At 42.3% G+C, this 24,988-nt stretch overlaps 1 protein-coding gene across 1 annotated transcript in view; it reads right to left on the bottom strand.

The window, feature by feature from the left end:
- Positions 1 to 21,129, bottom strand: part of ITGA9 (integrin subunit alpha 9) — a 303,615-nt gene extending 282,486 nt beyond the window's left edge. The window contains exons 1-4 of the mRNA XM_075062573.1: positions 20,711 to 21,129; positions 9,137 to 9,264; positions 7,236 to 7,342; positions 1,456 to 1,579 (exon numbers count right to left, since the gene is read on the bottom strand). Of these exons, the coding sequence (XP_074918674.1) occupies positions 1,456 to 1,579; positions 7,236 to 7,342; positions 9,137 to 9,264; positions 20,711 to 20,889 (538 nt within the window). The 5' untranslated portion in view covers positions 20,890 to 21,129. The remainder of the gene's footprint in view (positions 1 to 1,455; positions 1,580 to 7,235; positions 7,343 to 9,136; positions 9,265 to 20,710) is intronic.
- Positions 21,130 to 24,988: the final 3,859 nt, after the last annotated feature.

Genomic DNA, 24,988 nt, shown 5'->3' with positions numbered 1-24,988 from the left:
CCCAGCTCTGAAGGCTGCACCACGCCAGCAGCAGCTCAGAAGTAAGGGGGGCAAAGTGATATTTGTTGATATCACTTTTCACAGCAGATTTAGTGCCCCATTGGCACCATTACTTCTGCACTGCTGCTGCCATCCTGGGACTGACACTCAGAGCCCTGCTGCCTTCCAGTGAGGGATTGGGATGGGTCGGGGGGGTGGGGCTATCCCCTTTATCTCTGCCTCCCAGGCATGCACCACCCATCTGCACGAGCCCCAGCTCTTTAAAAAATATAAAATAATAATAAAAAAAATACCATGCAGCTCATGCCTCCATTGACACGTTCCTGTGCCTCTCTTGGGAGGCCCACCCATCATTTGAGAACTACTAACATAGTTATATAAGACCAAACTAGGAAACCCAAGCAGCTGTTTTCCTGAATGTTTCTCAAAGGGCTAACTGCAAAATCTTGGACATACCCCATCTTCCCTAATGACATACCTGTGCATTCTGGATTGGTTAATTGCTTTGGGTTCCGGAAAGGCTGTCTTTTGGAGTCTTTGAAGAATGAAATTGGATATAAATTCACATGCAAAACACACATGAGAAGACTATTCTTTTTAATAACCGGAAAATTAAAGCACTCAGAACTTGGAGCGCAAACAATGAGCAAAGTTGTCTATAGTTCAAAACTCTGAAACAAGTCCTCTCACTCTCAATGTCATTCCAGATCTATTTTGAATGACAGCAATATTTTGAGAGGCACTGAAAAAAATCATCAGGCACTGCTGGACCTTTTCAAAGTAGCAGCAATTGAAAGAGGCAACTTTATTCTAATCCATTACACCAGTATCCTAAAAATCTAGGCTTCAAGCAATAATTCTCCCCTCCTATAAATAACAGTGTCAGACTGAAAATATTTCTTAAACATGGGTGCAATCATTTCCTATTTATCAATAACGTCGAACATGCAAACAAGTAAGAGTGGCTGTACTCATGTCACATGCCTGGTGACATCCAGATAAGGGAGTTGATGGTTTTCTCATGATACCGTTCCAAAAAGATTATTATTCTATCAGTTAAGCATGGCCACACACAGTTACTCATGGAAACCAATTATCTTCTTGACCCTTTTTTTTTTTTAAATTCAAGATCATTCATCTGCCAAATGATGCCTGAGTCAGCAGTACTTTTTTTAATGTACACTTCTACTTTGATATAAGACAACCCGATATAACACAAATTTGGATATAATGCAGTAAAGCAGAGCTCGGGTGGGGAAGAGGGGGGCTGCACACTCCAGTGGATCAAAGCAAGTTCAATATAACGCGGTTTCACCTATAACGCGGTAAGATTTTTTGGCTCCCAAGGATAGCATTATATCGAGATAAAGGTGAATTAATGAAGGTTTATCATAGATATTTTTGAGACAACAGGAAAATCTACTCTGTCTTAATGACAGAGAAATAACACCTTACCTTCATAACAGGGCAACAATTTTTGACCATTGGAATGGAGGTTGGGTGGGATGATATTGCAGAAACCATGGGGAAGGACGTACTCTGTCTCATAGTAGATGTTTTTCCAGCGATGGGCACAGGCCTAAATGAATCATATTACATGTGTTACTGTAACGTGAGGCAGCAGGACACCTCTTCGTATCAAAAATACTCAACCCAATCTTTCTCCCACCTAACTCTTCCACCTTTCTTTAGTTCTCTGAACCCTACCTTTGCTACAAAATGGATACTCCAATTGCCATGTTCCTCCACTGCTAAGACTTGACATTGCCAATGTTGGCATCACAAATTTCAAATTTTGAGGCTCCTCCTAGCCACCCATGTCACAGAGATGTATGTTCCTTGGAGCAAGGGCAGCTCGGACAGCAAATCTCAAGACCTTTATCACTTTAGATGCCAGGCAATGTGTCAAGTAGAACCTCATGGTGATGGGAGGTGACACCAGGGAGAACTTTTTCTAAGCAAAGGTAGACTGGGTAGAATCTAGTGGAAGAAAAGAAAGCAGGGTGGGGAAGGCAAGCGGAATAAGATGGGAGTGAAGGGGGGAAGGAGTTAGAGGGAATGCTAAGACTGAAAGGATCACTAAGAAGGATGACAGGCACAAAATTAACATCTCATTTTCCCCCCTCTATCTTCCCATCCTCCTCCCTTTCCTGATGAAAAAAACAATCACCCCTCCACAATGAGAGCTAAGACACAACCCAGGACGCTGCACTCCTCACAGTCTCAGCATAGGAGCATTCAAACACCTGGCTTACACATCCTCAGCTCCCCTTCACTCCCAGAATTACCATTGGTGGTCTGTCTCATGGCGAGGCAATTTCCTCACCCCCAAACAGTTCATTTGAATCAAAGGAAATGAAATGGGAAACAGCAAGAGCTTTGAATTTGAACTTGTATCTCCAGCTGGTGTAAGTCAGCATAGCTCCACTGCAGGCAGCGCAGACACAGCCCTTTATACTGATCACAAACGTGGCCTGCTCATTCTCATGGAGTCTCTTTTGTGTCTGTTTGAACCAACAGATGCCCCTCGCTACACTGTCAGCCTCACATCCCAGTCACAACCCTTCCAGTCAAGGAGAACAAGACAACACTTCCTTTGGGAGGCCTGCACTTGCCTGGAGAGCATAATGTTAAAGGATGCAAGACGCTCTATCCTGATCCCCATCTTACAACGTCAGTGCTGAGCACATTGCCTCTGGGAGCCTCTGAATGCTCCTAGGAACACATTATAAACCAAGCACAGGTGCATCATCCTGTCCAACTACCAGGGAATGGATAGAGCAAAACTCAATCTGGACCAGAGTCAAGACTGTTTCTTACCCGTAGAAAAGAACTAAAAATCACCACTGCTTTCTTTTCATTTTAATGGAATGGACCACCACCACCAGTAAGCTCTCCTGAATCATCAGCATTAAGTGATATTTACTGCTGTTCTAATCTTCAGTACTCAACCAAATGCATCTAGTTACTGGATAAGATAGTTAACACAGAGGCATAATGAAGCACCCAAGGAGCTTTGGAAAGCTCTGTACTATATTTTATGTTACAGAGAGACATGCATTATATGAAGGCTGTTTATAATGGCACTCTGACAGCCAGATGTATGTTAGTAGGCTCATAAGGAAGAGCTTATTGAATTTAATTACTTTCACTTTTAAGCAAACTTGGTTGTGATTTTAATCTCTGGGCACTCTTTAGTCAGAGTTTTTAAAAAATGCATAATATTTACTTTCAGAGCGATCAGGAAATTGTTTCTCTTCTGAAACATTTGCACTAGGAGTGCAAAAACGCACCCATATATATTTGCATAGAGTGTGTCATACAGACACAGCTCTAGGCTGACATTCAAGTGGAGCTATGAAACCAGAGAACAGAATGCCCTGGAAAAGAATGGATTTGAAAAACAAAAAAGTTATTCCGGATATAAATTGTGGAGGAAAAAAAATGAATGTGTTTTTTAAGCTATAGAAAGATAAATAAAGGGTTGTGATATTATAAATCCCATTATTTTTTTACCTCCCAAAAGCTGCTCTCGCTTATATTAACCCACTAATCTCTTCCAAAGCAGCACAAATGATTGAAAATTGGAGAAAGCAGCAGCAGGTCTTGCTCAGGAATGAGCCAAGGTGAAATGCTGAGGGCAGGAAAGAGGAAGGGATAAAGAAAGTGAGCTGCCGCTTAACATGGATATTTAAAACAGACTCAGGGCTGAAAGCTTTGCAAAGCTAGGAGCATTTCACATGAATGAATGAAAAAAAAAGAACAAACATACATCATTCTGTTCACTGGTACATGAGAGTTGTGTCAGCCTTTTCCAGTGCTCCCACCCTGTATTTCTATTGGAGATTTTAACCTTTCTATAAAATCACAGTGTAAAAACCTGTGTATTCAGCCATAGCAGAATTTGTCCCATACCACGGTTCTGCTCCAGAATCTCAGCTTTCCAGTCTTTAAATTTGAGTTTACGGGTATGAAGCAAGCTGTTAAAATATGAGCTGAGTGTAAGTGATGCAGTGTTGCCTGCCTGAGTCTGCAGAGAGACTGAAACAATAGCTTTAAGAGGCATGGTCTACCCCATTCATCTCAGACTATTCAATTTTGTGGCTGCAGAAGTTGGCATTTTTTCAAGATGCGATGGAATTGGCATTTTTGTTAAGGAATCTGCCATTTTTCATTTGTGGTCTCCTACCATGCCAGGACCTTCCTCTAGCTGCTTCTTGCACTCCTGCTTGCCCTCCAAAGGGAGTTAATTTGATTACAGTGCATGCTCCCTGCATGGTTCAGTGTAGCTGAGGCCTGGGAAGCCAGAAAGATGAGCCACTGAAGCTGGCTACAAGCTCCCCCACTTCACTGGCCCATGGATGGGAAAGGAATTCCAAGCCAGAGAGCCTGAGCATCTCAGGAGCGGAGTCATGCGAGTTGAGATGGGTCAGTTGGAGATCACAGTGAAAAATCCACCCTGGAAAATCACCATGACAATTTTCATATCAATGAGTGTTTTTAGCTGTGAGCTAGAGACTGAAGGAGGATGAGGGAATAGCAATAGAATGAATGTTGTTGTGGAATTCAAGAGTTGCGGTCACACATTTTGGTTTCATTGCACTATGAAATTTGTGGGAACCTGCATAATACAAAGGAAAAGTGGTGCAGTAATGAACCACAATAGAAATGCAAAACAAGTAAAGCATATGAATGCAACCTTCGTTGTTGTTGTTTATTAAATGCCAGGTTGGTGCAGTAGAAAATACAGCAGGAAATACAAGTCTTGCCTGAACGAGTTTACAAACTAAGACACTGATCCTGCAAACAGTCCTGCATGAAGTCAATAGGGCTCTGTGGAGTTCACTGCAGGACTGGAGCCCAACAAGCAATTTTTTAAGTGCACAAATAACTAACTGAAATCCCTCTCACTCTCTACCATATGGGCTTTAGCTTCAGTTCATATATTTTGTTTTCAGTACTGCAGGATTCAAAGTCATCGAGTTGGCTATTTAAAATGAAAAAAATGGCAACACTTTGGAGAAAACATATACACATGATAAATGGGGCAGGTATTTGGGAAGAGTGAGATTAAGGGACATGGCTTATCTCCAAGTTTTAATGCATTGTCCCTGGTTCCTTTCCCAGTGAGAGAAAGAGAATGCATTTTACAGTTTAAGTATGGAAAGAACTGGCAACTCAAGCTGTACTGTCGTAACTCTCAGATTATTGAGAACGTTGACTCATGATGAGATCCAAGGTCAGGAGGCTGTATGGCAGGCCAGTCTGCACTTTAGTCTAGCTAGTCTATAGATTATTTTTGTTTAGGGTGACCATATGTCCTTTTTTGGCCAGGATAGTCCCTTTTTTTAAGCCCTGTCCCAACTTTTCTGGCAAAAGTGGTTATTTGTCGCGTTTGCTCTTGCCAAGTTTATCAGTTGGCAAAAGCAAACAGGACAAATACCCACTTTTGTTAAAAAAAAAACACGAGGTGTGGAGTAATGCGTGCGTGGAGAGGGAAAGCGGCTCGAGTAAGCAGCAATGCCAGTCTCAGGCTTTGGGAGGTCACCCTATCTAGTATGTGTATCGCTGCTCACAGGAGCCCTGCCTGCCCCCTGTGTGGGGAGAGGAGCTAGTGTGAGCAGCTCAGGATAGCCCCAGGGTGGAGAGGGGCTTGGGCCAGCCTCTTACAGTGTCTCATTTAGGAAATATGGTCATCATATCTTTGTTATAAAAGGCTTTTCTATTTAGTCTTCATGTCCTAAACAGAGAGTTGCCCTTGGTCCAATACGAGAGTGGCTCTTTGAGGGGCTGATACTGTACACACTGAAGTCAATGCCACAGTTTCCGTTGACTTCAATGTGTAGCACAAAATCTTGCCTATGGGGATTTAGGTCCCAATTTAGCAAGATACTGATGTACTTCCTGCAAAGGACTGCAGCATCCTCCATACCTATTGGCTTGCACAGGTGTGGACCATCCTCAGCACCATGCAGTGGCATGATGCAGAATATTGATATTAACTTTCCTGTCTTAAAAGTTGATTTGATATGTATTTATTTTTAAATATACCTACTTTTGAGGACTCCTTACTCATCTGCTATTACAAATAGTCTTACTTGGCTCAACTGCCCGTGATTACATCAGAATAATCTGTAACAATTTATTCTATCAATTTCAGGTTTTTCTGTTCACAAGCTGCCTACAGATTGATTGTGATTTGCTTAAAGTAACTGACTGAATAGTGCAACAAAATTCTGTAAATATTTGTTGACAATGTGTTCCATATACTTAGTATTCCAAATTTGATTGGAAACATAGGTCACATGGTAGGTTACTGTTTTCTGATTGGATTTGTTTAGAAAAAGGTTTCTGTTGGAAATGCTCAAGTACAATCTTGAAATTCATTTTTCACAAATTTTCTGCAATATTTTCTCAAATCCTGCTGTTTTGGTGAACATAGCATGTCAGTGAGTTTGCTAGATTACATACCAGGAGCAAACACAATAATCAAAGTCATTTTAAAATGTCAATAAATATTTACAGATTTTTTTTTGCAGTATTTGCCTAGCTTTCTCTGTGATTTATTTGAAGGTTCACATGATTTGAAACATTGTCCTGTGAAGATAAATTCCACATCCTTAGGATCAAATTTTACCCTTTAACAAACATGCACATCAACTCCCATGGCCCTCAATATTTGCCTGTTAATTGTACCCAAAACGACCTTGACTCCCATCTCTGCTACCTCATTAATGGAAGACCTTGACAAGCGACCTTGACTCCCATCTCTGCTACCTCATTAATGGAAGATTCATGCACACATCCAAGAGCAGAATTTAGCTGAATATCTAAACCTGACATTTTTTACATGTTCTGACACAACACACACTATATTCATTGACTTATGCCGCACTCCCCACACACACACACAATCTGTAAAACAAATGAACTAGCAGACGCATTCAGAGAAAAACAAAGTTCCATTCATTCTGTTCAAAAGGCCTAAACACTCAGAAATTTAAGAGGAAGCCCTTAGGTGACAAGTCAGGTGCTACTACTTTGAAGTCTTCTTTCTCTCAATACATTTCTGGCTGAGGCTCATTTTTCTATCTGCTTCAAGGAAGGGACTATGGAGTTCACTGCTCATAAATCTGAACTCTGTCAGTTACTAGTGAAGACATTAATCCCAACATGTTCAGCATTAGTGTCAGCACAGCAGTGATCACTGAGCTCAAGGGAAAGAGTGGACTTACCAGCACATTTCCGTCAGCCTTGGGCTGTCTAGCAAGGCTTACGCCCATCCATTCATCATCTCTATCCTCCTTACAGGTCTTTCCACAGAGCGTGCCCCGAGTATTGCCTTAAAAGAGGGAGGGATAGGTGAGGAGGATGCATTTAGTTTTTTTAATATCTATAACGTGCCCTTGTAAGAGAGATGCCAGCTGATCAAACCGCTCTTTCCCATCTCTCACTATTATTTCTCATACATACTATGATAGCGCCCAGGAGGAGAGCCCCCTTGTGTTGGGTGCTGGACAAACACACTGTAAAAGACAGTCCCTGTTCCAAAGAGTTTACAATCTAAGGGTACAAGCCAGTGAACCTTTCAGCATGTGCATTAACTTCAGACACATGATCAGTCCCACTGAAGTCCATGGGGAAAGTACTGTGGTGTTGGCAGTGTAACATTTTCACAAGTGCTTAATTCACTTTAGAAAATGGGAGTTAGGCATTTTTTTAAAAAGTTGGCTCACCTCTTTCTTTCTATGATCTGTTATTACATCCATTAACTCATCTTACTGTAGTGTCAAGGAGTGGGGCGGGGGCACGAGTGTTTCTTTTAGCAAAACTAAGTATATAGGCAGATATTTGCAAACACTTACATGCAGAATTAAGTAGAATTTTATTGATAAAAACAAAACATAACTAGCCAAAAACCCTCTTTCACCCTACACTTGTGTCAGCGTCTAGGGTGTGTGTAGCTATACGCTGCAGTATAAAGCAGGTTGCATCCACACTGCAGTGGGCTGCTACACTCAACAGTGAAAGGCTCTGACACAGAGGAGGCAGTGGGGAAAGGCTCCAGCAGCAGGGAGGCAGTGGGATATTACAGTACTAAAAATAGCAGTGTAGCCATGGGAGGCACTGCTTGGGCATGCAGAGAGCAGTGTGGGGTACATACTCTAGGATTCTGGTCTACCTCATGTCTACACTGCTAGAGTGGCATACAGTGTATGTACTCTGCACACCGCCATCAGCAGAGACATAGCCTAAATATTAACTTATGATGGAGCACTCTCTGGTTCTGATGTCAGGACAAAGTTCATACAGTGATGCTAAAATAAAACATGTTAACAAAAACACAGCAATATTACTATGAACTCTTTTTCACCAACAGAGATCAAACATGTATGATTCTTCATAAGGACCCATTCACAAGGATTAGATCACAGGATCAGGGTGTTAGCCTGGGAAGGGAAGGGGACCATGTCTCGACGTGTTTGACCAGCATCTTGTACAATGAGACCTTAGTCCTGATCACATGTAACAACATACCAATCTCACTGATGTGTTTTCTTTTGCATAAGAAGCAAGTAGGATAAATCAAAGTTATTATTCCATTACCAAACACACACAGATTACTCTGTTTATAACACAGTATATAAATCACCCTTCAAATGGAAGGGGAAGGGAAAAAAAATCACACAAAATCAAAGCAGAACTGCTCAACATGAGCAGCAATTCCAACCATCCCTCTCCAGAAACTAAAGAAATGAAACCAGGTAAGGAAAAGACAACAGCCTGGTTTACATTCATTTGGCAAAAGCTTGGCCAAAAAGATTAGCCTGACACAGTGGCCCAGAGAGAGCCCAGACTGCAGTCAGAGACCTCCATCAAGAACATATTGCTTCCAGTCCTCAGGTAGGACATAATCGTGAACTATTTAGAGTAAATGGGAGTTTTACCATTGGACTTCAATGGGATCAAGTTCCTAGTGCTACACCTGTGTGGTCTAGAGCCCTGATCTAAAGCCCACTGAAGTTGATGGAAGTCTTTCCAATGATTTCAAGGGACTTTGGATCAGGACCTAAGATATTTGCTAGAACTTTCAGTCACAGGTAAGTAAAAAAAAAAAAGTGTTAGATTTACCCACCTCGACCCATATCCAGCTCTGTGCACCTCCTCTCAGGATTGGTGTGGACTCGACATTTAAAGACAGCTCCTGGGGACTTAACAGAGGCGCTGTATTTAGAATCTGCCTTTGGGGCACCAACCAGGACCCTGGAAACCAAAACCAAAGTAGCAAGTAGTTAATTTCAAGAGGAAAAAGAAAAAGAAACACACACATGGCCAGTGCACCTTTGGCAAGAGGACTTCTTCTATGGCTTGGTAAAATGACACCAACGATGCACAAAATGAAAACAGACACAGTAAAGGCATTTTTTTTTCAAGGAATCCAGGAATTCTTTGAACAAGCTAAATTTCCATTTGAAGCATAACACATGTAAAGCAATTCTTCACCCCCAAATAAGCAATTTAGGAAAGTTTTAGGACAGAGAAGAGCAGTTGCATCCAGTTTCTTTAGGTTCTAACCACAATCCTGTCAACTACAAATCCACAACAGCCCAAAATGGATGGCCATAAAGGGAAGAAAGCTATGTTCTGTCCATCAAAACAAAGATCAATAAGGTTGAAGGCATCGAATCCCTGAAGCTCAAGGCATCTCATCATATGAATGTTCCTTCAGAAATCCAGAATTATTGCATGATGTGTTGCCACACCAACTGCTTAGAGACAAGGCTGCAAAGACTGGATCTATATTATTGATACTGTGTGAGAGAAACAAACATCTTGGGGAAGTACCAAATCAACAGCTGTGATTGTAGGTATGAACTCCTTCCTGAAAGAAAGTGATCAAACCATATTAATGCAATGCTCCAATTTAATGATCCAAATGATTCACGAGGACCACAGTTTAGCTTACACTTTTATAGTTATCAATAGGTGACATGAAAAAAATGGGCCACCTGCCATCAAGAGTGGGAAGGTGTGCAAGGAGGGGATGTTTTGGCAGGAATCATGTGCCTATGAGAGTGTTTGTAACATGAGCCCACTCCATCATTTCCTCATCCAAGCAACCATCCTTCCCACTTCTTCCTTCCCATCTTGTAAATTTGAACACGTGCCAGGGAGGATGGCTGATCTACACTACATTCTTATATTGGTACAACTACATTGTTCAAGGATGAGAAAAACCCACACCCCTAAGTAATGTAGTTATACCAACCTAATCCCCCATGTAGACAGTGCTATGTTGGTGAGAGAGCTTCTCCTCCCAACATACCTAACGCCTCTCACAGAGGTGGATTGACAAGAGCGTTTTCTCCCATTGGCTTAGAGGGTCTTCACTGAAGTGTTGCAGCTGCGCCAATGCAGCGTTTTAAGTGTAGACATATCCCAAGTTGAGCAGAATGTGAGAGACCACCTCTCTGGTGGTTGGGAGGAGGGACCACCAAAGCATTAACACCTGTCCTCACAAGGTATGGCATGTACACCTAGTCAGTTTGAATCCGCTGACCCTTGTGAAGGCCAGTCCGCAGTAGGATACAAAATCCAGACAAAATCACTGGCTTTTGTATGCAACAATATCCCTGGTCAGGTGGTCTGTGAGGACTGAACCCAAGACCACTGATTCTAAAAGCATGGGCTTCTATTGCTTGAGCTATCAAATCAGGCCCATTATCTTAGAGACGGTAGGAGTCTATTCATAGTCCAACCATTAGAGAAGGCTACAAAGCCACACTGTGTTAAGTGTGGGTCACATCATGTAAAAATGGACAGAGATCTCAATACAGGTCTAGAAAACAGGGATATTTCTGGTTTTCAGTGACTTTTGTTCATCCTGCTTACCAGCCTCTACATCCCATCCCCATCTACTCCCCACCAGACTCAATGTAAGAACATGGAGGAAAAACCATTGAAATCTCAATTCCACCTATCTGGGAAGGAGAAGCAGAGAGTGTTACACCACTACCTCAATAGAACGCTGTCCTCAGGAGCCAAAAAATCTTACTCTATTATAGGTGAAACTGCATTATATCAAACTTGATTTGATCAGCTGGAGTGCACAGCCCTGCCCCGAGCACTGCTTTACCACGTTATATCCGAATTCATGTTATATCGGGTCACATTATATCGGGGTGGAGGTGTATCATGTTATCAGAGGGAGCTATAATCTGACTTGGGCAGTAAGTTTTCCTCATAGCTTTAACATGCTCCATTGGCTGATAAGACAAAAACGTGTCCTGACATTTAAGAGAATTTAGGGGGAGAGAAATCCATATTACAGGATCGTTTTCTCCCCAATATCTTGGGCTAAGCTGCAGTATCACAGGAGTTTGGCAGGGGGCTGCACTCTATAATGCAAGTCATGTTTTCACAAGTGAGAAAAATTAATGCCTGAAATACCTAAATTGCTGAAAGCTACAAAGCCTACACACGTTCGGGAGCAAGCACAGGGGAACCTGAAATAATAGCTCCAAATGGAAATCTCTACAGGCAGGCAGGCATCAGAATGCCAATCATCTCATTTACACAGGTGATGAATGAATGTCATTCACTTATTGACATTCATGAGGTCTAACAAAATAAACAAAGGGGGGGATATTGCTAGCTTAAGGAGAAATGGTTTAAATTGCAAGTGTCAAGAAAGTGTTTTTAAGACCAGCTATTACAATAAGCTACAGTAAACCACATTCAGCTCTGGTTTAAGTGGTGCAACTCCAGCGGAGCTGTGCCCATCTTACAACAGAGATGAATTTGACTCAATAATGCTCAAAAAGATCTAATGATATCTCAGAATGAGGGAAAATAAGGAGCTTAATTTATAAAGAATCATTAATCTCTCTTTAAAAAGCTCGGGGGAAGGAAGAGGGAATAATACTGAACTGTGTGAGCAGGATTCCATGCACTAATTCTATGTTCAAATTGATTGTGAGAAAATACACATTCATCAGCTGTGTTTTTGAAAGACATCATATCTCCAAGAATACAACTAGATACTAAATCTATCTGATGGGGAAAAACCAGGCAGGAAGCAAGTGATGCACATCAGTAATTAATCCAGTTAAGTTATTACTAGGACTGGTGAAAGTTCCCTAAACTCAAAATAAAATGTTTGAAAGTTTCTCCCAAAGCATACTGTACACATGGGAAATTTTTCCAGAGGTAAAATGTGGTAATCTAGCATTTCAGTACTATGGATTCCTTCATCCTGCCCCAGCCTAAACATAGTGAATATGTAAACAGCCCATAAAAGAAAAACCTTGTTCATTTCTTTGCTATAGCTAAGCAGGCTTCCAACATCACCCAACCAGTTTAACCAACTTGGGTTTAAATAGTCTAATTTTGTGGCATAGCATGATTTTGCAGCACTGTTTGGATTTTAAGCTGCGCAGTTCCATTTCCCAAGCTGAAACAGTCACAATGTGATCAGATTTTTGCAAAGAGCTACCCATTTGCATGGGCTCTCATCACAACACAACATTCTGCAGGAAGTTTCTGGGATCCCTCTGACTGACTGCACAAAGGTACACTGGAAAGTGAAGCCCAGCGAGGGAAAGAAATGACTCTACGTGTACAGTTGCTATTGAGTCTGAGTCAATATTTTATGACAGCCTCAATTCTAGTACAAAAATTCAACAAGGCAGATGATCAGAAAAGAGGAGGAAACAAAGGGAAGGATTAAAAGCCTTCAGTTGTTGGGGTCTATCGATTCAGGCATTACAAAGCACCGTACCTGAATCTCGAACAGCCACATACCAGTTCTCAAGTTCTCTCCCACCACCCCTGTTAAAGGGATTTTGTTTTAATCTTTTTGTAGGAAAGCAAGTTTGAAGTAGCACATTTTGGTTTCATTAAGGGGGAGGTGAGGTTCCTAGTCTTGGTGGTGGCTTCTCCAAATTAATTTACTATTCCTACAAGAATCAGAATCCACCCGTGAAAGGTTTATGGGAGCTTGTGGAGTCTTGCCCATTACTACACAGTATTCATGTTGGAGCCCAAAGGAATTTCCCCATTACTCCTTTTAAACAAATCTTCAGGACAGCCTGTCACAGCCACCTCTGACCGAGATGAAGACAAATCTCTTAGAGCCTACCAACCCTTTACTGGCTATGTCTGGAGGAATCAGATGGGAGATCATCTCTTATTGGAGATGCCAGTTTCCAGAAAGACAGTGTGGAGAACTAGCCAGTAGGCAATGAGGCTATATATCCTTCTTTTCATGATCTCACTCTCATTTGCACCTGCGTTATGTTTACCTCCCACAGGGAGTAACCACCACCTTGCTGCTGAATGGCCCTAAGGATGATCAGTTTCAAAAATCAAAGCGCTGTATCTAGCTGGAAGTACAATGCACAAAGAAGCATTGAGTGGTCCCAATGGCACGGAAAGATGCCAAACACATTAGAATCTGTCTACAGCATGCCAGCACCGATTAGACAGCCATAACTCAAACGCTGCAGGTTCTCTGCATCTCACAGTAATTTTAAGTGGCAGAGATGAAACATCTTTAAATAGCCTCCAATATCACCATAGATTAAACTAAGTAGCAGCAACAGGGCACATACTGCTCCGATGCATCCAAGGATTCCAATTTGATTCCTTCTGGTCAAAGCCTTCCTTCCCTAAATGTAATGTGTGGGGGGGGGGGGAATATTCAGTTGGTTCACCTATTGAATAGGTAAATCCACTGAATGCAGGGTCTTAAGTGAGAGGACAGTAATTCAGAAGCCACTGCTGGACAACCTATAATTATAGCACCAAATCAGTACTGCCTTTCCAGAGCACAAACAGCAGGTCAAAGTTCAGTGTTTGTGGTCTGTCCAGGCAATACACCAAGTCAAACAAGACACTCTTCCTTCATGTGGCTCTCCTCCCTTATTTCATTCTGGGTCACATAAAAAGATTCTCGGGACACTAAGTCATGTACTAACAACAACAGATCAAATCAACCATCAGATGTAACACCAGCCTGCACGTTTCAGATAACCTCAGTCTGCGGCTAAGAGCAGGAAGCAACAAATGAAAAAAAGCACAAAAACAGAGGGTCATTCCAGTGATAAGAGCTCTCAGTCAGTAGCCATGGAACTAGACTGCCTACATGTGCCAGGCCATGCTGCCACAAAAGAGGAGGCTATTACGCCATGTTAAACTGGCAGAGAGAGAAAGGAAGAGGAGGAAGGGGGAGAGAAAGGAATCATAAAAGGATTTTTAAAATAAAAAGAATTGGCTAGTGATTCATGTTAGATCATTAAAGTTTTTGTAAGGGTCAAGTTATTGTTTCTTGTAATAATTCCTCCAAAAATTTAAAAAAAAAAATCAGGAAAAATAAAGTATTGTATCGCTGTTTGCTGAGATTTATTCCAAGCTTCAAAACTGTAGCTAAAGGCTGAGAGCACATGTGCTTGTTTAGGCTCCAGATGAAAGCAGCAGCTAACCACCTGGTTCCTTGGTCAGTTGAGAACAGTAATGAGGAGGTACTGTGTAAATCTTTCAAGACTTATACTCAAAAAAATCCTCTTAAGAAAGCAAAACAAGAGACGTCATCAGAAAATACAATAACCTGAGAACATGTGATGAAGACAAATTTTTCTCCACCTTGAAATCTTGTAAAAATAACTCCCAAGTGGAAATCTCAGTACAATCAACAAGTGTGTTCCTTTTACTGCAAAGACATTTTTCATACCATTCTAGTGAAGGTTGCATAGCCAAATTCCATTGCTAAGAGAGAGTGAGTGTGTGTGTGTGTATGTGTGTATATATATCTAGAGGTGTGTATACATCTAGAGAGAGAGAGTAAACTTGGTCATACATGTTTGCACCGGGTTCACAGTTGGTGCACAAAATTTTAATCCAAGCCATTTTCCTAAATTTGATCTTGTTGAATATTTATATATATATGAATGATACTTTAGATCAGTGGTTCTTGACTTATTTGATCTGCCCCCCCGCTTCTTTGTGTCTGTTGTGATTTACACCCCACCCCTCACCAGCCCCCTCTGAAAGCAGAAGGGAGAGCAGAGGCTGCTGGCCAGAGTGCCCAGCTCTGAAGACAGTGCTGTGCCAGCAGCAGCACAAAAGTAACGGGAGCAATGTGAAAAGTGATATTTATCAATAATCACTTTTCACAGCAGACTTAGTGCCCCTTGCGGCTTCCACCCCGAGACTGACAGCAGGAGCTCCACCACTTCCAGGTGAGGGATTGGGGTGGAGGGGAAGGACAGCCCAAGCCCAGGCTGCCTGCCAGTGAGGGATTGGGGGCAGAGAGAAGGGAGAGCCCAAGCAGTGGAGCTCCGGATGTCCCATTTATCCCTGTCTCCTGGGTGTACAAGGCCCTTCTCCACAAGCCCCATCCACTGGGGCTGACAGTCAGAGCTCTTAAAAAAAGGAAAAACGCACACAGCTTGTGCCTCCCTTGACGTGTTCCCGCACTTCCCTTGGGAGGCCCACCCCACAGTTTGAGAACTATTGCTTTCACTCATATACATGAATGCTACCTTAGTTGATTAAGACAATGTTTCAGGTTTTGACTCATGAATCTAAATGTCCTTTACCGATAATATGCAGGAACTTAATACAGACTGGTGTTTTGTGCTATATGAAAATGAATGGCCAACACTGAGGTTTACGAATTGGCAAAAATGTATAAAGATATTAGCACATGGGTGAAAGCCTCACAGGCGTAATGCACTTCATTAAAGGGACTTTTATGATCAGGACCAAATTAAGGGAATATGCGACCACCAGGCCATAGAGACTGAGGCATACAAATGTCTTGACAACCATATCTAATGTGTGAGGGCATATTAAATATTACAAGAGGCCATAGCCCCATCAATCTGGATTAGGACCTCATTTGAAAGACAGTTCTTGAGTGTAATTCTATTATTCTTGAAATATCTAGTAGCTGATATCATTTAGCACTATTTTAAGAAAATAGAAAACTGCCCACACATCTTGAACATGCCTGACTGATACACAAATATGGGTCTTTGGCAAAGCTGGAAAAGATTTAATATACACTGTGAGAAAAGAAATTTGGCATTTGCTCCTGGACCTTTATAATTAATGCATATGGTAAGATCATGGTGTTACATGTATTAGCCTGGATTCAGCAAAGATGATGCAGGAAAGTTACCTCCGCTATCCTCCATACGGCTTATAGGCACCTTGAAAATCTTATGGAGTTGCACTTGCAGGAGTTACATCTCCAGCTTCTGCCCGCTTTTTTTCATCCTCTCTCCAGCTTTTGGGCTGCTGTTGCTTTTCACATGCTACTGTCCCCACTAAGGAAAAGTTGCAGCCACTCTGCACCATCTGCAACCCACTCTGCCCAATGCAAATTCCACCACCAGAGTTTATATTGGCTTAAACCCCTACTGATTCTGGTCAAGTGTATCACTGTTTGCAGTGCTTCTTTTGTTGTGACCACAATTTTCAAAAGCAACTAGTGGTTTGGGACGCCCTCATTTTTGGGTGCTCAAGTTGAGACACCAAAAGGGCCCCCCTCATTTTCAAAAAGTTGGGGGGAAACACTTGCTGAAATTCAGGCCCCCTTGAGATGTCAAGCTGGATGCCCAAAAATGAAACCACTCCAAATCACTAGAGACTTTTAAAAATTTTGTTCATGTGTCATATATAATTACCTCCAATGAGCTGTCCCTTCTCTGACCACAGTTTTTATTAAATACTTTGAACTGAAAAGGATAAAGTCAATTTAGTTCAGGATAAAAATGAGTTCTGTAAAATAAACCAGGGAGTTACAAGGCCCTATTATTACTTGTATCCGTCTAGTGACAAGGAGTCTCAGTCACACCTAGGACCCCATTGTGTTCGGTGCTGTACAAACAGAACAAAAGACCGACACAAAATGTCTGCAGGAAACTTTTACTTTAAATGAATTTTTTTTTCTGTAGACCCACTTCCCTCTGCAGTGTTATTAACCAAACCTACCAGTATTTTGTTAGTGCAGGAGAAGCAGGAAGTGAAACTGACCAGCCTCACTTCATTCCCCAAGCAGAGTGAAATGCCAAAACATTTTTAACCATGTATAATATTTGTTTATATCAGTTTTCAAAATCTGAGCCACTCTTACCCACACTCAAGCAAGAAATTATATTCTTTCATCTCAACAGCATTCCTTTAGACTGGCACTTCATTCACATTATTGTGTGTTCCCCATCAATGTGTGTTAAAGACAATGAGTAATTTTCAATTTTGCTTTTCCTATCTTTTGTTGGGTTGTGTGATAAGATTAGCATTGTTTTAAAGTGAGAGGTTTCTTTTATTTTCAAAGTACTTGCTTCTTTCTTGATACTTACTGATAACTTCTTAATAAGGAATGCTCCATGAAAGTCACTGTGCAGAAAGGGAAAGCAAACAAGTATTTGTGAACCAAAGAGGGTCAAAGAACTTTATTTTAAGGGGCTAAAACCAGGCTGAACACATTTATTTAATGCACAGTGTGCTACAGTTACAAATTCAACAGCTAAGTAATTTGTCCATATCTAAGAGATGGAGATAAAGAGACACTTTGTGGACTGTTTACTGGCATTCACTGTTCCTATGCACATTAAAAGTGACATCAGCTAGGTCCACTTAAAAGAATCCTGTTTAATTCTAACAGAGCCCCCGATGCACATAGACAGAACAGTGGAAAAGGAGTAAATTAGTCAGTGTACATAGTTTTATGAGATGCATACAGACGTTCTATGTTTATCTATCATTCAAAATGCACCACCCTTCCCTCTAAAAATTCTGTGCAGACATGGAAGACCCCACCCTTGCAATCTGCAAACCACTCTAATTATTCAGAATCTATGCCTCACTTCTGTATGGAATGCAGACAACTTCTCTTTGCAAACAGATCAAACCTATCAGTGCTCTACTGTTCACACCATGGAGACACCGCTACTAAAAGTTTTCCCATTTAACACATCATGACTTATTGTATTTCATGTCACATGAATTTGCTGTCAAGGAGATGAGCTGTTAAATATTTCCTGCAAAGAAGGGGATTACATAAAGGACTAAACAAAACACAGCTGTCAGTTTTGCACTGCAGAAAAGGGGTACATGCCAGAGGCTATGGAGCAACCCCCCAACGTCTCATAAACCTTATATGCTCCATTACGTCTTCTACTACCTCCATCCCCTGACTTTGCAAGATAAAATATCACCACACAATGTTTTATATGCTGACCCAACTTTGACCTTCCCCTCCCCCCTTGAATTTTTCTGAAGTGATGTCCCTAGTACATGGTGTCCCCCAATTACCTACTAGGTTCAGAATGTCACCAGGACCAGCAACAACTATATATCAGTATAAAAAGGTACTCATTGATTATGGTTTTAGCAGTTGCAGTTAATTCCCATGGATGCTGGGTTTCTTATGAATGCACCTGCACGGGTGAAGTGCTAATTCAACACCCCACACACACATTTCATTCACTTCTCCAAGTACATATCCTGCATGTTCCAGCAGCAACTGTTCACTAGCATAACCACCAGTCTGAAGCACCTCCTTTGTGGACTACACTATGATAGAATTCCAATCTGCGGCTTGTGGAAACAGAGACTCACAGGGCTGCATTTCCTCTTTTCATGGCAACATTTGAACTCAGGGCAATAGATGAACTTAATAAATAGAGTCTATGGGAAGAGATCTTTCTTCAGTGTCCTATACCTGTAACTGAATCGAAACCACTGAGCACATCACCTTGAACTACTTAGAAACTAATACCTGGCTAGAAGATTTGGTTACATTGAATGGCCCTTCTGAAGTTCAACCCTTTCTTATTTTTAAATGGTGCCTTGTAGTCTGTGCCTCTGTTGCTTTTCCAGGAACTACACAAACTTCTTCCATCAGACTGCATCCAAGGCAGAGCAAAATTACTTTATTACCATAATACATTCTAAGTACACATTAGCTGGCCTCAGTTATACTGGAGATTTAAACAAAAATGTCAGCTCCAGTGCTGTTCCCAAACCACAGTAAGAGGCAGCATTTCTGCAATTAAAGAAAAGGGTTTAAAGCCAGGATTAAATGTTCCTCCTCATTGCTGTGGGGGAAAAAAATCACTGCCTGCTTACTTAGTATCTGCTGAAAGGTACTAAAGGTGCTGACAGATTCTGTGTGCTGTCCTGTTGGACAGATTACTCAGCAAGAGTTGAAATGCTGATGTAAATGTGTCCACTTACAACTTCTTTAAAACACTAATTTTTAATTTAAAAACTCCTCCTCTAGAATCTCTCTAGGAAGACAACGGGCTGCTATTCTGATTCTCTGAAGATCGGGTTGGTTGACACTAGAAGCCTTAAATCAGTGGGTGTGGGTGTGGTGCAGAAAATCTGATCCTGCAGTACACTCCCAATTTCCAGAAACAGGCAGTGGAAAAGCTACTGGCACTAATAAACACACCCTTGACAGCAGCAACTGCAGTTTAGCTCCATTTTTTCTGGGTCAATCCAATTGCAGGGAAGAACAAAATAAAGTTCAATGCCAGAAGAAGGATGCTCCCTCTTACTGTAGCATGGGATTTTAAACCAGTATCTTAACTGAAACATATTTGGAGACTGGACATTGTCCTGTATGAAGCCAGAGGGTCTCTAAATATTTAGGGTGAAATCCTGGCCCCACTGAAGCCCATGGGACTTCTGACTTCAAAAGCCAGAAGTTCACCCTGAACTTCTATCCCACCGTTAATCTTTATCAGTGAGATAGTCCATGCCAAGTTAAATCAGACTTCACTACTTCTCTAGTCCCCCACCACCGCTGTCAATTGGTCCTCAGCAGAAGTCCCCACCCCTCACCCCCCTTATGCACTAGTGACTGTGCTCTAAGAAGAAATACAGCATATCCCAGTCCAGTCATGTTCTTACTAGGCATAGCAGCTACAGTGTCAGCAGGAAAGCAATATATTTAACTGAAAATTACTAGTAATCTTCTTACGGAGCGAGAATTTAGCCTCCATGGTGTGTTGAGGTGACACTTCACATTTGCGAAATGGAGAAGACTATTTAAAGGCCAATATCCCACAAACCACCCACAGGACCATTTTACTATAGGAGACCTTCCTGCTGCAGCAGGCTCCTCTGAAAGCTGCCGGGAAAGAGAAACTCCCATCCTCAGAGTGATAAAGGCCTCCCGACCTGCCAAGGCACACTATTTGGGGAAGACAGCCCCTCCAGCCGGGCATTAGCCTCATAGACTTTAAGGCCAGAAGAGACCATCCTGATCATCTAGTCTGACCGCCTGCACATTGCAGTCCACTGAACCTCACCCGCTCCTGCAATAGACCGATAACCTCTGGCTGAGTTACTGGAGTCCTCAAATCATGGGTTAAAGACACTGTGATGTCCCTTCCTTCTTGCTACCAAGGATTTTGCTGCCTTGTTTCAACCACACAGTTAAAATCTCCCTCATTCGAGTGGTCACAGTTATACCTTGAAACAGCTGCAATATTCTGAAGTATCTACTGGGGAGCGGGGACAGACGAAATGGACTCCACCAGGCTTGGAGCAGGGGAATTCAAAAAGGTGGGGGGGATGAGGCCGGAGGGGAGGGGGCTGAGAGGTGCCAGCGCCACTTCGAAGTGGCACATTCACGTGCAACGAAAGCAGCAGCAGCTCCCCGCCACAGAGCCAGTCCCTCTGCCCTACTCACCAGCGGGTGTTATCGTAGTAATGCTCCAGCACCGAGTAACCAAAGAAGGAGCCATTGGGCCCCTGGTAGACCACCGGGTGATCCAGGTCCACGTTGTAGGAATAAGCCAAGGCCACTGCTATCAAACCCACCAGCACTTTAAACCAACTCCGCTTGACCTTCCACTGGGGTCCAGGCATCCTGCGAGGCAGAGCAGGGCAGGGCGCCTCTGTCCTGGGGAAACCCAGCGCCTGCCGCCCTCACTGAAGGCAGCCCGGGGTGCGGGGTGTTAAGCTGGAGTTGAAACGCGCAAACACAAAAAATCCAGCCCCGGCCGTGGAGTCCCGGGAGCTCCGGAAAGCGCCTCGCAGCCCGCCCGGTCCGGCTGAAGCCTGAAGCAGAGGGGGCTGGGTGGGCTGCAGCCAGGGATTCTGACTCAGTCCTGGAGCAGCCAGGGACTTTTGTGGCCGCCTCGCGGAGAAGCTCCAATTCGCTCCAATCCCCGGGGCGCAGGGAGTGGAGACAGCGCTCCCCTGCCTGGGACAGCGCCGGCCCCAAAACTACAGCAGCGGCGCCCTCTAGCGGCCGCAGCCTCGGCTCGTTCCCTCAGCAACGCGGCACCTTCGCTAGCTAAAGGGATGGATCCCTCCTTGGTCAGGGGACCCACGGAAATTCTCTCCTCTCCCCCCCCCCCACACTTTTACTTGATGCTCGAAAACTTCCCTTTCAGGGAATGATTTCTCACTGCTCCTTCTGTATTTCTGGAGTTTGCATTATTACTTGTTCTGTACATCAAGGTGCACTATTTGCTTCAGTCATCAGCATCCAAAACATAAGTGTAATTCCTGGATTAGGGGAACTACAACAACAGCCCTCCCTCTCTCCCTTGTTTCATTAACAGCAATACTTCACAATTCTAAAGCATGTTTAATCTTCAGAAAGACCTATCAGCTCAAATAGCTCAACATTCCTGTGAGGCAGGCACAGTCACCCTGTTTTACAAATGGGCGAACTGAAGCAACAAGAAGTTTGGTGACTTGCAAGGACAATAGAAGGAATCAGTGGCAAAGCTGGGATTCAGAAATCAGAATTCCTAGCTTCCATTCCTGTGCCAAGCCCATTGCCAGCGGTACTTCAGTAGCAGCAATGTTCATTCTGCAGCAGTTTATTTGTAGAAGGAAGCCTTGGAAAACCGCCTCCCTCTAAATTATCGACTCCCCAATTGTACATGTTTAATAGCTTCCCGGCCAGCCAATGTGGCCCTCTTCTTTAGATATTATGTTATTTGCATTGGCAAACCTCTTGTGTTTTATACTATGTTTATATCAATTCTGTCCAGATCCTTACACCAGCAGGCCAATCTGCTTGACTTCCCCCTTCATGCTCAAGTCAGTCACTTCATCTGTGTCCTGTCTTCACTTTATATACCTTTTCAACTGCTCATTTTACACTCAAGTTTACAGCTATCAATCACCCACTCACAGCTGGACTGATTCCATGAAGAACTGTGAAGAACTGATATGAGAAAGAAAGAGTGAGTCAGAAAACTGAGGGCCTAAATTTTTTTTAAAAAATGAGTCCTGCCTCATTTTAAACTTCCCCCACTGTTCCTTGCATTCTTCATTGGGGGCATTAGCTGCACTGAGAGAGGCAGACTTCATTTTGTGGGGCCTAATCCAAGTCTCGTTGAACAGAGTGCGATTCTTGCCCATTCAATGGCAGATCAAGCAGGCCCTCATTAATGATGTTTTTATCACTGTTCCTTTATTATGATGTATGACCATTTAATACATTATGTTCATAGATACAAACATGTTGTATTCCATGTATATAAAGACAAAGATATGACAATGAATGTTTTCTAAGATTGTTTGAGAGTAGCAAAATGCGTAACAAATAGGGTAGAGAGAACAGTTTTCCACGCCTCTAGTCTTTAGCATATGATGAAACCTCTATTTTTAAAAGCTTATTAAAAATGTTAGAGGAAAAAAGTTTATTTTTCAGTAAAAACCATGCTCATTTAGATCATATTAACTATAGTCAAACCTTAAACAAATTAACTTAATGAAAAGATTCTCACAGGACTTTCAGAACTGTGCGATCAGCATGGATAAAGTAATCTGGTTGAGGAGGAAAGTCAATATACACTGATCAGGCAAATTCCACAGACGACATGCAATCCCATTAATAACACCAAGCCAAATTCTTTGCATTTTGAAGCAGGAAAGCAACAGGGCTTTCCAATTAATTATCCTATTACTGAACAAGGCTAAACAGCTCTCCAATCAAATTAGAGAAAATGGGAGCTGACACACTAATACTGTGGAGAGAATGTTGGACATATCCATTTCCATGGGGAAGAGAGAAGCTACATGGCTGGATTAGGTGAATAAAACATTGGCCTGTCACCATGTAGAGTGCTCAGAGGAGAGCTTGTGATTCTAAAAATGGCATGATTGGAAGTGTGTCAGTCCATAAAAGAGATCAGCTCCCATTGCATGGCAAGGAAACCTATTCAGAACATGGTCTAGACACTTGATTTTCAGCCACCTCTTTTTTTGGGGGGGGAGGGGGGAGCACTGTGATCTTGCATGCCTGGGGCCTGATCCTGCAACATCTAAGCTGATAAGAGTTTTGCCATTGGTCTCAGTGGGAGTATGATCAGAATCAGTCTCTCCAAGTCAGGACATTTTCTTAAAGGAGATGGGAAAACTCATATTGTAGGTTAGTCTGAAAAAGCCTGTCATGAATTTAAAGATTAATTATTACAGGCACACCTAATATATGATCACCAAATGAGTATAAAGCTAAAAATAAGGACTAAGAAAAGAGGTATACATATTTTAACACCTTGAGCGCATGTGCCAAACCTTTATCGTTAACTAGTAGAGCTGGCTTTAACTATCTTTATCTACATCGATCCGGATCAATTTGTCTGCAAACTTTCTTGTTTATAGATCTCTGAGTACCTACTTAGCTCCCTTGTACATAGGGATAGATACAAAAGCACATTAGGTAAATCATACCTGTAAATCAAGGCTATAATTATAACCTTGTGGTGACTCCATGAATCGTAAAAGGAGAACTAGTGTTATCACTCTGTATTACACTTTTGCTTTTATTCTACCCCAAGTCATTGAACTAGACGCATCTTCCTTAGGAAAACATCCAGTCCTGATTTAAACACTCCAAGTGAAGGAGGATTTAGTATATGGAGATTTACCTTACCAGTTTGTTCAATGGTTAGTCATATCCTTCTGGTCAACTCTACTAAACATTTGCAATTTTATTTTCAGTTTGAACTTGGCCAATTTCAACTTCCAGTTACTGGATCTTGTATGCCTATGTCCGCTAGATTAATGAATGCCTTATTAGCAGATATCTACTACTCTCTCAAAGGGGTGATTATAAATTGTGATCGACTCACCCCTTAAACCTTCACTTTACATGGATCTCCTTTAACCTAAGGCACATTTTCCAGACCAGGCTCAGCTCAAGCCAGTGTGCTAAAAATAGGAGGTTTCATGTCATGGCACTGGCAGTGGCTCATGCTAGCTGTCCAAACCTACACGCACCCGACCTCCTGGGTCCAAGTGTGGGTAACTGGTCCGAGCCACTACCAAACACTACTAGTGTTCACACTACTAGTTTTAGCACACTAGCTTGAGCTGAGCTCGCACAAGTCTGTTTACCTGGGCTGGGAATCACACCTCCCAGCCACAGGCAGACATATGCTAAGGTAAGTGGGAGTGACAACTGTGTGTGCAGAGTCATTCCTATCACATCAATCAGAGAGCTACGGTGCTAGTCATATTTGAACTCTGATCATGGTCTTCCCTCCAATATTCTAACTCACCAGGCAGAAAATCATCATCAGAATCTTGGTGGGCTCTGTCACTAACAGAGATATTCAGATCTCTAGAATCAGTGCACCACAGCAGTCAAGTGACAAACACCTTCACAAATTGTCTCCATTGGTCTGCAGGTGCCTCCTCATTTTTCATATTGCAGGGGTATAAAATCAATTGTTTTAGATAATTAAGCAATTCAGGTTTCAATACCATACATTTAATGGGGTGCCTGCATTAACCTTTCTAGAGCCAGAAATAAACGCATAATATTATTAACTTGGTTGTTGTTGTTCCATTTGGCTGCAGCTAATTCTCTGGAGCAAACGTGAGAGTAAGAAACGATCACATTATTGGTACTGTTACTTCGTGATGTTCGCTCTTTTGACTGCTTGCCCTTATCTTCCTTGAATAGCTCTACCACAGATTTTCCCATGTGGATTTTGAATCC

The sequence above is a fragment of the Chelonoidis abingdonii genome, chromosome 2 (genome assembly GCF_003597395.2).
Source record: "Chelonoidis abingdonii isolate Lonesome George chromosome 2, CheloAbing_2.0, whole genome shotgun sequence".
Lineage (NCBI taxonomy): Eukaryota > Metazoa > Chordata > Testudines > Testudinidae > Chelonoidis > Chelonoidis abingdonii.
The sequence above is the reverse complement of the archived record's forward strand: the minus strand, read 5'-3'. Positions and strand labels throughout refer to the sequence as shown.